The following is an 18,049-nucleotide window of genomic DNA, read 5'->3' as shown; positions in this document are numbered from 1 at the left end:
CTTGATGCTTTTATTGAGTTCGTTAATAGGTTATTTGATGAGTGGTACTGGAATTTGTAAGCGTTTCATTAATATCAACGATACGACAGCGCGCTTATCAAGATCTTTTATAAAACCGAATAACCTATCTAGTGTACATGGAAATATTAGCAAAAATAGCGTTGTCTCAAATGAAATGGATAAAGTAGAGGTAGTTCTGTTTTTTGTACGTACTTGATAGTTGGGGTTCACTACGCTTTTCCGAAACACGTTATGCCTTGTTATGCCTCATCCAGACTCACGCCGAGAACACTGGAGAGGCGAGAGTGTGCATGGTGAGTTTCTCGCCTTCTCATTCTCTCGCTCGGGTGTTCTCCGATCGGTGTCGGTCTTTTGGCCCGACACAAAGGGATTTCACGAACACAAGTAAGACCACACCGTTAGTGTGGATGGTTTACCGAGATCGCGAGAACTCTCGACGAATCTCCCGCCGAGACTTCTCGGCGTGAGTCTGGGAGATATTCCATTTCATCTATGACAAATCATTGAATACTACTTCTAAAAGTTTGGAAATTTTTACCGCCAAAAGTTTTGTCAAGGATATCACTTCTCGGCTCACAGACGTCTCAGGTGAGAAACGAGCCGAGGCGTACCTCCGCCAGTGCCTTCGTCTGGCGATCCAGCGGGGCAATGTTCCCAGCATATTGGGAACCCTCCCACAGGGATCGGACCTAGAAGGGCTATTCTATCTATAGTTTTAGTTAAACTAAACCTTAGTTTGTATAATGCATAGGTAGTTTAGTTTGTAACATAGTGTCTCCTTTATTATTAGGCTTAAGTTATCCAAAATTATGTTATTGTGATGGTTACATATTCAACTATCACAATAACATAATTTTGGATTATAATATAATTGCCCGTTTAAATAAACCGACCGATTTCCACAAAATAAAATTTATGTATTACTTTCCACCGACATAATATTTAATATTTTTAAATATATATATTTTTACTTCTTTTTATGGTTTGATGAGTCGAGATGTAAATGTCGCAGGCATTTTGTATGATCTCGCCGTTTACATACGGCGTCGGCAGTTTACAAACGCTCGCTGTTTTGTAATGTGCCGAAGGCAAAATGTAAATTGCCGTGTCATTTTATAATATGTCAAAACATTTCATTGACAATCTATACGCCGTTTACATAATGCCGCGGCAAATTGAAGAATTTAGTTCTGGTTCTTATCGCGCGCGGCGCTGTTGTTCACGACAACAAACATGGCGTCAAGTAGTGGTTCTGTGAGTCAATTAATACTCACAACAGTGCAAATATTACGAGTGTAGAAGCATTTTCACCAAATAATTGTGACTTTAAAGTCATTTATTACAGTTCAGGAGCAGTAAAAAGGCCGTAGACAAACGACAAAGTTTTTGAGGTTATCCCGCACCTAAAAACTACTAAGTTATCCATAGATCCCGGTGTACGGAGGACACATGCAGGATATTAATTTAGAGCTTCATAAATTGTTTAGTAAAGGGTTTAGCGTTTTCCTAAGTTTAATGCATTCGAGCACCATAGTGTTTGTTTTTATCTGGAAATGCCTAGTTTTATTGTTCTATGTAAATAACTACGTTTTTTTATTAAAATGTATCTTTTTATTAAATATTTACACTTATGTAGTACCTGCTTAGGTCTCTACTTTTGAAAATAAAAGTAAAAAGTCTTACTTGAAATCCTGAAATAAAGTCAGATTTTTCTATTTGTTCAAAGTTCAAACTGTGTTTTATCATGGTCACCCTAAAACTACAATTCACGTCGAAATCAGCACGATTGAACGAGTTATCAATATGCCTTCGGCAAATTATAAAACAGCGAGCGTTTGTAAACTGACGACGCCGTATGTAAACGGCGAGATCTTACAAATTGCCTGCGACATAAATATTAAACGTGTTTCGGCAAAGTAAAACAGATGTAATAGTCCTTCGATGAATTGTGTTTAGTAGAAAATTATTTAGGTGAAATGAACCACTGACCAACATAGTTATATCAAATATTAAATTATTTGAGTATTACGTCAACTGAAAGTTAGATGAGTCGTCATAGAAGAAATGTAACAATATTTAATGTGTTTCGGAAAAGCGTAGTGAACATAGTGGCATAGACAAAAAAAGTCTATGTATAAGTTAACACTAACAGACACTTTGACGCATAATGCATAAACATAAATTGAATGCTAAATCGCAGAGTGTTTTGGTTTTTAATTATTAAATATACTAGCTGTGCTTCGTTTCGCCTTAAAAAGTTTTCCCGTGGGAATTTGGCTATAAAAAGGAACCTATATTAATCCAGGGTGTCAGCTAACTCCATGCTACATTTCATTAAAATCGGTTGAACCGTTTTGACGTGAAGAAGTAATAAACATACACACATACTCTCAAACGTTTGCCTTTATAATATTAGTATGATTTTTAAAAACATGCTAATATCAATGATTTGTATGGCCAGCAGCACTTACTAATAGGAATAATACAAACAAAGTTCTGTTGAGTAATAATTTATTTTTGCTATGTAATTAATGTAATTATGCAAAATTTTACACTATGCACGACATAATATTTTGTCATTAGGTAACTAAAATGCCGTAACTTACAATTTAAAGTAATTCTTATTAATCCAACCTGCTTTTGCTTTTCTTGTCCTTCTTTATATAATTCTTATAATAAAAGCTTCCAAAAAGATAAATAAAGAGCAAATTGTTTCCAAATACAGTTAAGGTCAAAGCTGTAGGCATTGGACACTCAGTGAGGTTGATCTGCGCAACTAATACCAAAAACTGCGCCACAAACTGAGCCTGTAAATAAAAAATAAAATATATACATATTTCAACATGGTAAAAGCATAAATCAGGGTCTATATATAATTATATTCAGCAGAAGTCAAACCACCCGCACCCAACGAAACCTGTCTGACGTGACGTGGGGATATCATCATCATACTGTAATCTCCCGCTAGATACCAAGATGCTAAGCACCACCTACAGAACCCTACTTCTTCCTCTCCTTCTCAGCCTCATCGAGCATTAACCGGCTACCTATCTAAGGTCGTGACCAGCGACCAGAGCCACGATGCGTTTCTGTATCCATGGTCTTCACATAATAACTCGTTTAATCTTACATTTTTCAGTACAACAGACATGGCTACAAAATAATGTGCAATTTACTCACCAATTGCAATGTTGTGAGATATTTTTTCCAGGTCAAATATTTCTGCATATGTGGCCCAAAGGCTGCCAACCCGTAGTACGCATACATGACTACATGGACAAAGCTATTCACCCATCCGAGGAAGGCAATATTGTCTGAAGGGCTGTATTTTAGGAAGAGCCAGGAACCAATGAGCATGGCGATGTGGTGGTAGACGTGCAGGAATGAAATCTGATTGTCCTTTTTACGAAGGACAAAGAATACTGTGTCTAGTAGCTCCGTCAGTTTTGCAAAAAGATATAACCAAGCTAGGGTCAGCACCTGAAAAAATACTCAATATGTTAAAAGAATTTTAATTAAACACTTCTGATGTATTTTTTCAATCTGTTAGAAATGGGTTCTATAATACGTACCTCGCTGGTGTATTCTTTGTCTTTTAAATAACATTTTGAATATGCAATCCCGGTTATCGATAAAAATCTTCCGATCTGTAAAGAAAACAGTGATTTAATTGGAATATATATTAGCCATCTACGCATGAGTATATTAGGTTTCTAGTTCTTATATTTGTGGCGTGCGCAGTACACACTGTACATGCTCTGTTTCACCCATAAGGATGGCCTGCCCTGCCTGACATGAATGGAGAGAGCCAGGGCAGGGCCGACTGCTTTAAGCTGCGTACAGACAGTGCGTACACTCAGGGGGAAGTTCTAGTACAGACATGGCGTTCCAGGATACGCGTAACCGATTACGCGTACCAATATGTACGCACTGTCCGTAGGCAGCTTAAGAAAGAAAAAAATCATCGTCCCACTCGAAAACGAAACCCAGTGTCTCTGAGTGATGAAGCGTAGCTCCATTCCTGGACCACGGAAATAAAGGAAGAGTTATGAAATATTCTCCAGTATAAATCTATGCATGCATGTTACAAGATCGTTAACCCGGCCCAACGAATGATAGAGTCCAATTCTCTATTATTCAGTTGGGTAAATCTCATCTGGCGCGTCCACGTCGCGGGAGTGGGCATTGCGCATCCTAGTAGGCCGGGACGCTGCGATGGCAAAGTTCAGTGTGAGGACCCAGTACTGTGGGGTATAACACGGTCCCCTGCCTAGGGTTACAGGTGAAGACCTCAACGGCAACAGCGGCGGAGAAGACAGGCTTTGGAACGGCAATGTTGGCGGAAGAGGCACCGGATCTGGAATACCGTTAGGCGCGAGTAAAGTCCAACTTGAAAAGCGGCAGTTCCTGCAACGAAACCAGCTCCCCACGTATCGACTTGTTCTTTCCTGAGGATTCAGCTGGGGACGTCGAGAGAGTGCCACAGATGCTGGGCAAGTTTGTGTCACTTAACTGTGTCCCAGGCGATACAGCGCTTGTGGAGAGGTCACTTCACCCGTGCCAGGCACGGATCACAACACGGAGAGCCACAGTTACCAGTTATAAGCTCATATAAATGGACGTATATTATGGGCGCTAGGGGTGTCTCTCGACGGTGGGAAAGTCCATTGCGACTTATTGGCCAGTCACCGCCCGCCTTAAACTGGGCAGCCCCCAGTCAATTAGGTACTGACCCGTCCCTCATTGTTGTGCTTTATTGGGGTAAATAGAGCAGCAAGTAAATTGTACAAATGATGAGTCATTCATTTACCCAAAAACAAAACAAAACATAAAATTGCACCAAACACAACCGACCTACGCTTTGCCACATGGAATGTTAGGACCATGACACCTGGTCAGGATGAACCTGTCGACGACATTCCATCGGTACGAAAAACAACTACCATCGACAGAGAACTGCTTCGTATGCGTGTGGATGTGGCGGGCCTGCAGGAGACGAGACTATCGGGAGAGGGCAGTCTGCGCGAGGAAAACTACACTTTCTGGTGGAAAGGCAGGGACGAAGGCGAGAGACGTGACTATGGTGTTGGCATAGCTATCAGAAACCATCTGCTAGACTGCACTGAATCACCGGTGTGCATATCCGAACGCTTAATTACTGTTCGATTCATGACGGAATCTGGTCCAATCACAGTAGTATCAGCATACGCACCGACCCTTAAAGCCGAAGCACATGTAAAAGAAGCTTTCTACCAAAGCCTGGGCGAGTGCATGGAGGGAATAAGCAAGTCCGATAAGCTTGTCCTACTTGGAGACTTTAATGCGAGAATTGGTCGGTCCAACGAGAACTGGCCAGACTGCATGGGTAAACATGGAATAGGTAACATAAATGACAATGGCCAACGCCTTTTAGAACTATGTGCCACACATCAGCTTTGCGTCACCAACACCTATTTTAAAAACAAACCTGCACATAAGGTTTCCTGGAAACATCCTCGCTCGGGTCACTGGCATCAGTTAGACCTCATCATCACCAGACGGCGGGACTTACGCGATACGCTTAACTCTCGCGCTTACCACAGTGCGATTTGCGACACCGACCACGCCCTCGTCATTGCCAAGACTCGTCTTACGTCCAAAAAGTTTCATGCTTCCAAGACCAAAAATAAGAGACAAGCCATTCTCAATATTCCACGTAGACCAGATGAGGCACAACTAACAAGGTTCCATGAATTTGTAGAAAAACATTTATCGGACAGCCACCTCAAAGGAATAATAGACCTGGAGACACTTTGGAACAAAATAAAGGTGACACTGCTGGTAGCTGCTAAGAGAGTATTTGGCAAGAAGGCTAAAGAGAAGACAGATTGGTATTCAGAGTTCGAAGAACTTCTTCAACCACTCGTTGAGGCCAAAAGGAAAGCACATATAAACCTGGTTGCCAACGGAAACGACCACACAAAGAGTGCTTTCAAAATTGCTAAAGCAAACCTCCAGCGTACCGCACGGCAATGTGCGAACCAGTATTGGATAGACCTCTGCACATCCATACAACATTGTCACGACATTGGTGATATTCGAGGCATGCATCAGGGAATCAAGCGGGCCATGGGACCGGTAGCTAGAAAACGTGCGACCATCAAGGACACGGACGGGTCCCCGATAAGCGATAAATCCCTCCAACTAGATCGCTGGGCGCGGCACTACAACAATTTGTACTTTGAGGAGGTAAACATCAGTCCTGAGGCTGCTAGAACTATACCTCATTTTCCTACACTTGAAAGCCTAGATACACCTCCTACATTTGCCGAATTTCTGCGCGCTCTGCAAGCATTAAAAACCGGGAAAAGTACAGGCAGTGATAACATACCAGCTGAGCTGATCAAGCTTCCAGCCGCTACTAATCCCTTATACGTGCTGCTGCTTCGCTGTTGGGAGATGGGCACTGTGCCACAGGAAATGAGGGATGCTAACATTGTCACTCTTTATAAAGGAAAAGGAGACCGTGGCGTATGTGACAACTACAGGGGAATATCACTGCTTAGTGTCGTAGGTAAAGCTTTTGCCAGAGTCATACTGTCCAGACTACATATCTTGGCTGACAGAGTATACCCAGAGTCACAGTGTGGCTTTCGCGCAAACAGATCGACAACTGACATGATTTTCACTCTTCGCCAGCTTCAGGAAAAATGTCGTGAACAACGCAAACCACTATTTATGGCATTCGTCGACCTAAACAAGGCTTTTGACACCGTCAGCAGAAATGGCCTCTACGAAGTCCTAAATAAAGTCGGTTGCCCGCCGAAGATGCTCGCCCTAATCAAGTCCTTTCATGATAACATGCGCGGGTGCGTTGTTTTTGATGGGGATGTATCAGCAGCATTTGACGTCAACCGTGGAGTAAGGCAAGGCTGCGTTTTGGCTCCAACTCTCTTCGGCATATTCTTTTCGGCGCTTCTATCTGCTGCCTTTGATGGATCCGACGAAGGAGTGCACCTGCATACGAGACACGACGGAAAGCTCTTCAATATAAACCTTTTGAAGGCCAAGAGAAACCGTCTTGACCTACTCGTCAGAGAACTGCTCTTCGCCGACGATGCCGCAATTGTGGCCAACACCGAAGAAGAACTTCAGCACCTGGTCACGCGATTTGGTCGGGCATGTGACATGTTCTCAATGAGTGTAAATACCAGGAAAACAGTCGTTATGGCACAAGGCACAACTATTCCGCCTACGATTACACTCAACGAGTCCACGCTGCAAGTGGTTGACCACTTCTGTTACCTAGGCTCAACAACCACGTCTAACTTGTCCAATGACAAAGAAATTGACTCCCGCATTGGCAGAGCTTCAACGGCATTTGGGAAGCTGTACACAAGGGTGTGGAGAAATTCTAAGCTCACCACCCAAACCAAAGTCCTTGTGTACAATTCATGCGTTCTCAGTACCTTACTGTATGGTTCTGAAACTTGGACAACCTACAGAAAACAGGAGCGCCGTATTAACGCATTTCACATGCGCTGCCTGCGGATAATTATCGGAGTCTCGTGGAGGGACAAGGTTACCAACGAATGCGTCCTCAACACCACACGCACGACCAGCATTACTGCCATCCTGAAGCAGAGACGCCTGCAATGGCTGGGGCATGTCCAAAGACAGGACACAGAAAGACTGCCCCGTAGAGTGATGTTGGGACAACTGGCCAATGCTACCAGACCAGTTGGGCGGCCATTACTGAGATTCAAGGACTCGTGCAAGCGCGATATGGACGACTTCGGGATAGATAAAGATAACTGGGAGTCCCTGGCATTGGACAGACCAGTATGGAGACAACTGCTGCATCAGGGCAAATCAAAACACGATGGGAAATGGTTGGAAAAGTTAAAAACTAAGAGGCTTAATCAACATCTGGAAGCATCGCCAAACCCGAATTATGCCTGTGTCCGATGTGGCAAGCAGTGTAAGGCCCGTATAGGCCTGTTCAGCCACATGAGAAAATGTGGCTCTCAAAACCCACAGCCGCTGTAACAATCATCTGTCAAGATGCAGTGGCCAATGATGAAATCTATGCATGTAGCGAATGAGAATGCGTGACAAAAATTCAATAGGTTTCACACATTAATTAAACAGGAGGGAGTATTATCTTACCAAACACTTACCCTTGCCATTAAGTATGCTGAATATGCAACTTGCACAGCATTGTATATTATTAAGGTACTTTTTAAGTTAAATGGCTTTCTATTTTTCATATATGCTGGTCCAATTTTGGTAACAAAAAGTAGGTACGAAACAATGATAATTGCTATTGGTATGGGTGTCTGCATTAAAGGAAACTCATCCACTTCTGAATCTGAAAATTAAAAACGTATAATATACAGGGTGTTGTAAAAATGGTATACTAAGCCGAAACCTACATGTGTAATAATTACAAAAAAATATATAGAAGGTATAAATAAAATTCTTATCTCTCGGTATAACTATCAAATCCTAACTTGCATCATAGTTAGACATAACTTTGAAATTATGAATAAGTACATCGAAACTACAAATTTTACAACACTGTTCTTACCGTTGTTTACTTACAAGAACTTTTATGAAGAAATCCGAAGTCAACACTTTTTAATGGCACTGTATGCATTTTATTTAGTAATTAGTTTTTTTTCTAAATAGGTAATATATATTATTATTTGATTAAATATTTTATAAAAATTAAAAAAAACCGTAAGTATCGTTATACCGATTTCAAAGTCACCTCGGTGCAATTTAGCAAGTTAAATAGATTTCATTAGGAAAATTGTGCTGAATATGTTTCCTTAAATTAAGTGACGTAGGTATTGTTAAGTTAATTTTTTGACGCTTAAACAGTAAAATAACTCACTAATGTTATTATCTAATAAGCGTTATTTAATCCAATTGAAAAAGTATATTCATAATATGTTCCGTAGTTAGATACAAAAATATAGTATTCGTAGGATTGAAAGTCGTGTTATACAAAATTTAGGTATTTTTTTATAGTTTTCTGGGATATTTTCCTTCATCTCTAATAAGTAATAATGCAACCTCGGGAAAATAACGGGCTATCTTATTTATTATTGCAATCTGTATTCGCGCTTAGATACAAGGATACAACTGAGGTCGATTTGAGATATTTAAGTTGGATAGGGATCGAGACTTGCAGAAGTGCTTACGTTTGGTTTTATTTTTTAAAAAATATAGTTACGTTTATTTTATAACTTTTAGTTGCAATTAGTACGTCATACACCTAAGGATTCCTGAAATTTTAACAAAACCAATAAATAAACATAAGTGACTGTGAATTATTTAAATTGCGTAACGGTCTACAACGCGTCATTTGATTTTAATTTTTTATACTTACGACGCGACGTGATCTATTTATTTTAGGGCACACCACGCCTGTATTCTAAAGAGTGTTGCAAAACTCGTATTGTAAGCCGAAAGAGGCAGGGGTTAGGTACTTCTTTTCTTACCGAAATATACAGGGTGTTACAACAGTGGTGTGGTACGACGACAGCGACAGGACCCTTTGCAATAAAAATATAATAATAATCAAGTGTGACCGGAACCTGTTAAATTCATCCTCAAACTGAGAACTGAGTTTACCTTATTATGTACTAGCTGTTCCCGCGCGCTTCGCTTCGCCTTAAAAAGTTTTCCCGTGGGAATTCCGGGATAAAACGTAGCCTATGTTCTTTCCCAGGGTCTAGGCCGTATGTATACCAAATTTCATTCAAATCCGTTCAGTAGTTTTGGCGTGAAAGAGTAACAGACAGACAGACAGACAGACACAGTTACTTTCGCATTTATAATATTAGTTAGGATGTAAAAGATATATATGTAGGTATTTATATATATCTTTTCAAATGTATGAGCTGAAAAGGCCGGTGATATTTTCTAAAGAACCAAAAACAGTTAATGTACTAGTAGGGACCATAGACAGGCAAGCGTAGCGTGGGACCTAGTTATGGTAGTGGCTGTATGCGGAAATCCGAGGACAGAGTATTTTGGTGCTAGCTTTTGAGCCATGTGCGAGCTTCAAATGTATAAATTGGCACTGCAAGAGCGCCTGGCCGTTATTGAATGTGTATGTGTCGTTGAAAAAACATTGCTATTTTTCATAAGAACGGATAACAGATAATGCTCCGATCCCAAACAATTTACTTTTGTCAACATTCACCTCCCTAGCCTTTTCCTTATTAAATTTAGGGTCGGATTTGTGCGTCATGTCACGCCATTTTACCCTATCCTTTGTGATATCCTCATTCACTCCACAGTCTGATTCACTCCTATTTTGCAATCAAGCCACATTTTTGTTGGTCTTACTCTATTACATCTTCCTTCAGGTCTCATTTCCAACACTTTGTAACACCATCATCTGGTAAGTAGAGGTAGTTCTGTTTTTTTGGACTTAATAGTGATGGAATGGGTCACATAACCAAACCAAGTTTTCCAATTCATTAACTACATGACCCATTTTATCACATCGAACGTATGAAAAACTATGCAGTTATCGTCAGTTTTGATGTAAGTGCAATACTTTAATTTATTTTATGATCCACTAACGGGTTTTGGATTGCCATGAAAAACTGGAACTACAGAGATTGTTTGTATGTATTGATAAAATAATATATTATTTGATTCATCTACACTTAACCTATAAGTTTTTGTATCAATCTGTTTTCACTGGGGTGGCACACATTGTATTTAATTTTCTTCTTTCTCATGACTGTATTTAAGATAATAAGTAAAATTTTCATATTAAGACGTAGCATTAACCATTCCGGATCGTACGTATAAGGCAGAGAAATCTGACTCCTGTCAGAAGCACTGTTACTATGAGAGGGAGGTCAAGTTTCTCTGCACATTACCGTACTTATGGAATACTTACCTACATTTCTACGGTCACCAACGTTTTATTGGGTAAGATGATTCTTTTATCTAAATTTTCTCAGTGGAGTTATTAGTAGGTTAGCCTATACCTGGCTCCCTCGTATGGAACGTTTGTGCATATTTCCTTAAGGCGCTTTATATGCAGAACTAGCACCCTCAGTTGAAAAAAAAACATAGCTTCCGTTTGAAAGCGTTTTTCCCAAAACTGCCAAGGCCATCGCCCTCGCAATTTTAATTCTAATTTTTAGAACCTACCTCATAATCCCTCATGCCTGATACATGGAATTTATGTTAACCCACTGACGGACACTGACTGCATTTGACGTCCTCCACACTTTTAGAAAAAAATCACAACGTCGAATGCAGTCCCCGCTCTTTTTCTAATTATTTCAACAACGGTCAATGCAGTCCTGTTTTACCTAGAGTTTGTATGAAGACCATCTTGTTGTGCTTTATTTGGAAGGATTTCAAAGTTATATGTGCACCCAGAGTACCTTTTTTTCACACAGCAATAATTTTTCATACAGAAAAAAGTGTGAACTCACACGCACACAACGGTCATCGACGTCGTGATTTCTTTACTGCGTCTAGGCAGTGTGCCGGCATGTGCACCAGCAGATCATCACACAACTCCCATACAAAAATGTTGTGCGTTTTTATGAGTTTCACCGTTAATCTAGTGTCCATCAATGTGTTAAGCTAATAATCGCTAATGACGGCCGTTTCTAACGGCACCTTCGACGACTTCTACATTACTCGCTTGGGAGTCACCCATGGCCCCCTACCTGACCCTCTACCCTATTGGGTAATGCCCAAAGTCGTGAGCATACTGGAGCTATTTCTGCAGTTATTATGTAACTATAATGTGGCAAGTTACTTGGCGACCCTCCTTGCGGGGTGAAAGAAGTGGCGGGGGCGAGGTAGCACGACATGCTACACACGTAGAAAAGTGTGCCCGGATTAATCTCGCGATAGCTTGTAACTATTTCTGACGTAAGTAAAATTTTATTCTATGAGTGTTCCCGTAAATAATATAATAATAATAATAATAATAAGGCGGCAGGGCAGCTTGTGGCGAGCTGTTGGGCATTAGCGACCCCACCCACCCGATACCGGGGAGAACCCCTGTTCCTCATCTCTGGCTTGCCTTTATTGGTTGTCCAGAGTGAACACTGACGAGGAACAGGATCTCCCACCTCTTGCTTGCCTTCATTGGCTGGCTTGAGTGGTGTACCGCTAGAGCAGCAATGCTCGAGGAAGGATGTATTACCCAGTAAGGTGCTTGTAGGGATCTTGACCGATAACGCGATTGTCCTGAGAGCCGTGGAATACCTCTCCATCCTTAGCACCTCATGCCATGTTGCCCCCTTGTTGCTACGTCACTGTTATGTGCTAGCGACTGTTTTGGGGGGCCCATTTACTGTGTGTGCGAGTCACCCCCTGCCTTTTTATCCGTGTGTGAAACATATAGGTCAGGCAGGGGCCATAGTCCTTCCATAGTCCCAGTTACCCAGTCCATTTAGCACCCCCTTCCATAACCCTGTATTAGTTTTGTCCATATCCTACAATAGTTCTGCACTAACCGGGGATTTTCCATGGGTTCACTCTATAGTTTACACAAGGAAAATCGTCGGTTGGTGTCACATTTCATATAGATTAATGTTGTCAAACGGGCCTCTACATGTTGGCTTCGGCCCCATGCACGCCTTCCAAATGCCCGGGACCCCATGGTCCCGTGATGGTAAAGACACAACATAATAATAATATATCTACCAATTTGAATTTATTTATGTAAAAGTGTTTTATTTTATAAATCAATTTCCATGTCACTTTCATGTTCACTCTCTGTTTGAACTTGTTCATTGTCGTCGTCATCCTCATCTTCATCATCGTTTTCATTAACTTCAATTATAAATCTAAGACAAAAACCAAAAAACATTATACCTACTTTGAAGTATAATGTACTAGAGTACGCCAGTCATATTAGTTCAGTGTACACATAATATATAATATTTTATGTTTAATTTACATTAAATTATAAATAAACAATAACATACCTGTCCAATACATCGTCAAATACTCTATCAGATTTATAATATTCGTCTTAATTTTTTATGACGTGGTCGTCACAATTTCTCCACTTTTCAGGCGAATAATTAGAGAAAAGCAACTCTAAGTCTTTTATCTCTTTATCTAAGTTAGAGTCAATCGACGTTCTTGCGAGCTCGCCTTTCACGTACCGCCACACAAGTTCAATAGGATTTAATTCCGGGTGGTATGGGGGTAGGCGAAGCACGATATGACCATTTTCTTTCAAAATTTCATCAATTTTGTAATTTTTCTCTGTGTTTTGCTCATTAATTACTTTCATTAAATCACATATATTTTGGTTGCTTTCCTAGTTACAAGAACTGACAACTGACGCACTGTCATATGGACTCTTCGTCTTTGTTGTTTACTTTTTCGTATCTGACTGCGCAGTACCAACCTTTAGCCGCGTAGCATGACTGATCCGGTACGGTGTTCTACAAGAAGCCCCTATATTGAGACATTATACGATTTGTTGTTTTTAACGTTATTTTGTTGACGAATTATAGATACCTAATAATAATATAAAAAGGCCTCAACACTCATCCTAAGACTAATGGTCTCAGGATCAATGATCTCATGTGGGTCGCACTCAAATTATGACAGACTATTTAAGACATGTGGCCGCCTCGGCTGCGCGGCCGAGACTGCCGTAACAATGACATGCAGTGCACGCGTTCCCCTCCACCACTACCCCTCCCGCTACCCGCTGTCGTCTTGGGTACCTCGTCCCCTCCGCGTCTTTCACCCCGCAAGGAGGGTCGCCAAGCAACTTGCCAATCTATAGCATAATTTTGTTATAGTAAAGACGACCAAATGGCGTAGTGGTTAGTGACCCTGACTACTGAGCCGATGGTCCCGGGTTCGATTCCCGGCTGGGGTAGATATTTGTTTAAACACAGATATTTGTTCTCGGGTCTGGGATGTGCCCGTAAAATGGCAATAGGCCCGCCCCCTATTACATGGGACTAACATAACACTCTGGCGAAAAGCGGGTGCAGCAATGCACCTCTGCCTACCCCGCAAGGGAGTACATTAGTACAAGGCGTGAGTGCGTGTTTTTTTTTACGTTACTATAGAGTATAGATGATGGGAACCTCATATAGCATAATTCCGTTTGTTATAAAATTTTATAATTATGTTACTATAGTACCTATATAATGATGTATATATAGTATGTATATTTATATATACATACTTAATTATATTTAAGCAGTTGATGTTAGTTCTACATGAACAATATAAATAAATAAATTCTATTCTGTTTAAAGCAACTGAAACGGTACCTAGTAATTCAGTTTCTTTTCGGGATGATGAGTATGTAAATTGCTATAAAATCATATAAATAATGCACAACTATTGTAGCAATCTTTTATTCCTTTTTTATATACGTTTTCTGATAAAAATCACTAAATAGATATATGAATAGAAATCCATTCGACAAAAGGAACACGACTAGACCTCTTGATATCGGGCATTCAGATATGACTGATAATGTTCCAAACACAATTATAAGCGTCACGAACTGTATCTGAAAAAATATAAAAAAAGTTTTATAATATCTGTAATACTTGGTGCTGTAAATGCGGAATATGTATTATTATATTTGACATTATTTTAGACGGCAAGATTATTTTGTAGAAGTTAGTTTAGTAGAGGTGTCCCACCTTGATTGAATGTTACTTTTTAATGCTCAATAAAATAAAACCAACAAAAAAAACTTTACTGCGAATTGTTAATAATGTTTCACAATCTTAGGACCTGGTTTTGCTTTTGAACTTACTATAGTGATTCTTTTCAAACAAATATAAAAAAACACACAGTTCTATCTTCATAAAGCATCTAAAATACGATGGTTGGAGATAATATTTTCAGACTTACCAACTGTAATTTTGTGATATACTTCTTCCATGTTAAATATTTTCGTACTCCTGGCCCTATAGCCGAAAGTCCATAGTAGGTATACATTATCATATGCACAAAGGAGTTGATTAATCCAATAACTGTGACAATATCCGTTGGAGAGTATTTCAGGATGAACCATGTCGTAGTCATCATCATTGAATGGTGGTAAATGTGCAAAAACGATGTCTGGTTATACTTTTTTCTAAGCACAAAGAATATTGTGTCTAGCAACTCGGATGCTTTTGCCGAGCAGTATAAAAATATGTTGTAGAAAATCTGAAAGTTGAAAATGATGTCAATAATTTGATCTATGAGTCTAGATAAAGTTCTTGGTCTAGATTGAGACTTTTCTGAAAACAGATGAATCGAATTCAACGATTATCGCAAAACTGTTTTGAAATCGATTTTCTGATTCAAAATGTAATGAATTTAACACTAAAGTCTCAGACACTAAATTGATGGTTCATCAACAGTTGATTGTGTCGCCAGTAAAAAGATACAGTCAATCACAGGAAAATCGCCTGTTGTCTGAACCGTTCAAAGTCTGTCAATTTAGTATCTGAGAATAAAAAACTGATTTTCATTAGGTACTTCGTAAATGATATTTCTTTTTGGCTTTGCGATAGGGCCCCTGATGATAAGTTAATTATGGATAGAAATTAAAAAAATATATAAGTAATTTTAAAGTTTTGGAATGATGAATATGCAATCTTGCATCTATCTGAGCGTAAACTTTTGTGTTATCTACCTGGACCGTGAACCATAATTCATGGATTCCAGATAACCTAATAAGAGATTAAAAACACATGCAATGTAGTAGTGCAATTTGATTAATTAACTTTAACCATTGAAATCAACATTGATACATAATAACATTACAGCAAAATACTGCAAAATTGATAATTAAGTTTAGAATAAGCTGATGTCACAAGCGTAATATTCATTTGTTTTCGGTAACTGTTCACGGTCATGCCACGTTCCCGAATACTGACTTGGTACAAGGGTTATTCATTCATTATAATTGTAATTTAACTGTTTACTGCATTGATAATTAATTATGTTTAAATATGATGATGTCTTGTGTATATAATTGTTTATTTCATAATCATGACACAGGGGAATTTATTCCAATATCAACTCACGCACCGTGTACACCGTATACCTACTACTACACCTCTGTATATTGGATAGTTACACGCGTTGTGGGAAATAATTCAGATTTTGAGAGGATATGTATATTATGTCTAAATGTTTCATTTAAGATAGATAGATAGAACGGTGGTGGCGTAATGGAGAAGGCCTCGTCATCTCAATCGAGCGGCCGTGGGTTTAAAATGTTTAAATCCTGGCCTGTACTAATGTACAATTTCAATTGTGTTTTCAATTAAGGAGTTTAAGTACAATAATACCAAGTTCTCTTCTGGTGATGGAAAACATCGTGAGGAAACCTGGATATCTAGATTCTAGATGTGTGTCCTAAGTGCATTGTACTTATTCCAAAACAGCGATATGGTTCGCAACCTATCACGTGAGTACAAATTTGCTGCGAAAAGTGGGTGGCTCGTTTGTGAGCCACCTCTGACTATCCCTTCGGGGATTATAGTCGTGACTGCATATGTATATGTATGTGTTTCACTTAAGAGAGCTATGTGCAGGAACTAACACAGACAACGTCCCCACTGCTGGGGCACAGGTCTCCGAAAAATGACTCTAAGTACTTACTTCTTCTTGATATTCAGCATCTTCAATATAACATCTTGTGTATATAGGCCCGGTTTTGGATAAGAATTTAATGGCCTGAAAAATATCGAACCGATAAGATAAAAAGAATATGAATTGCATAGGTTTGATTACAAACCGACATGTATGTGTATATAATAAGAAATACAATATAATATGTATACACATTAGGTTCTACACTTTACACCTAAATCCAATCTTAAATACCTACCTTAATATGCCATTGACAACCATGGTTTAGATTCAAAGTATAATGCAAGGTCGCTTTGCATTATTGTCTTCAAGGCCATAAGGACATTAATCAAAAAATATTATTTATGGTGTTCAGACAAATAAGAGCTGTTATTAGAGTAATTATTTTACTATAAACGTGTTATGCATTTGTGTTTGATTCAATATAATTATGTAGGTACTCACTCTGTAAAACATATATGTCGATAAAACAACTTGGAAAACATTGTAAACGATCAGTGTTTTCCTCAGCTCAAACGGCTTTCTGTTTTTCATTAAAGCTGGTCCAATCTTTAATACAAATAAAATGTATACCGACAGTAATGTGAGGATTGGTATATGGGAAGACATAAATGGATAATTATCAATCTGGTCATCTGAAATAAGAAGAAAAAAAATGTGTGAAAAATACTACTAAGAGTTTTTTTTATTTACGCACGTTGATCCAGTCCCTCCATAGCCACAGGTTACATAGCCATGGTAAATTGCAGCAAGCCCCGTGACGGTTGGCATTGGCACTGGCAGTATACAACCTAACTGAATTTGTATATATTTGTACCGAAGTGCAGTTTATTGCTTATACATTGCAGTTAAAAAAAACAGCCATGGTCAGTCAGCCTCTTTTTTAACGTTCTCTAGCAGTAGTATGATAAAAAATAGGAGTACTTACAACGACTTTTGGTTAAGGAATCGAAATTTTTCAAAAGCGATCCAAACGACATCTTAAAAACTGAAAAAGAAATAAAGACGAGTCTAAGATATAATATTGTTAAAGTTGGAAACGCGTTGTTATAGTAATATTGTAACACAGCCGAAACATAACATTAACAACTCACAAGGTGTCACAACTAAGACCCGAACTAAAATTAGCCAGTAAATATTACAGGTTTTATTGGGTTTTATAGTTTAGAAAACAAAAGTACCTATCTGTTTTTATTTTTTCATCTGAAAAAAATAAGTTTATAGAGGCACTTTTTATTCGAAAAAACGTACACCTTTTTGCAAACTTAGTATTTATGGTCGCACGAGGCACACTGGTCAATTTAAAGTGGTGTTGGACGTAGGTCAACATCTAACGACGGCAAATTTATTTAAATTTACCCTAATTGAATGTACATAATCATTTACGGTTAGGGGGCATATAGCATATACATAT

At 39.2% G+C, this 18,049-nt stretch overlaps 1 protein-coding gene across 1 annotated transcript; it reads right to left on the bottom strand.

Moving 5' to 3' along the window:
• Window positions 1–2,508: 2,508 nt before the first annotated feature.
• On the bottom strand, window positions 2,509–17,980 carry LOC105394880. Its single transcript, XM_038105543.2, has 10 exons — window positions 17,887–17,980; window positions 17,564–17,623; window positions 17,080–17,270; window positions 16,645–16,719; window positions 14,899–15,198; window positions 14,392–14,548; window positions 8,181–8,371; window positions 3,594–3,668; window positions 3,202–3,501; window positions 2,509–2,828 (listed from the first exon to the last, which is right to left on the bottom strand). The coding sequence occupies exons 1-10, from the start codon at window positions 17,963–17,965 to the stop codon at window positions 2,646–2,648; spliced, it is 1,611 nt and encodes a 536-aa protein (XP_037961471.2). The 5' UTR covers window positions 17,966–17,980; the 3' UTR covers window positions 2,509–2,645.
• Window positions 17,981–18,049: the final 69 nt, after the last annotated feature.

The sequence above is a fragment of the Plutella xylostella genome, chromosome 22 (assembly GCF_932276165.1).
Source record: "Plutella xylostella chromosome 22, ilPluXylo3.1, whole genome shotgun sequence".
Taxonomy (NCBI): Eukaryota; Metazoa; Arthropoda; class Insecta; order Lepidoptera; family Plutellidae; genus Plutella; species Plutella xylostella.
The sequence above is the reverse complement of the archived record's forward strand: the minus strand, read 5'-3'. Positions and strand labels throughout refer to the sequence as shown.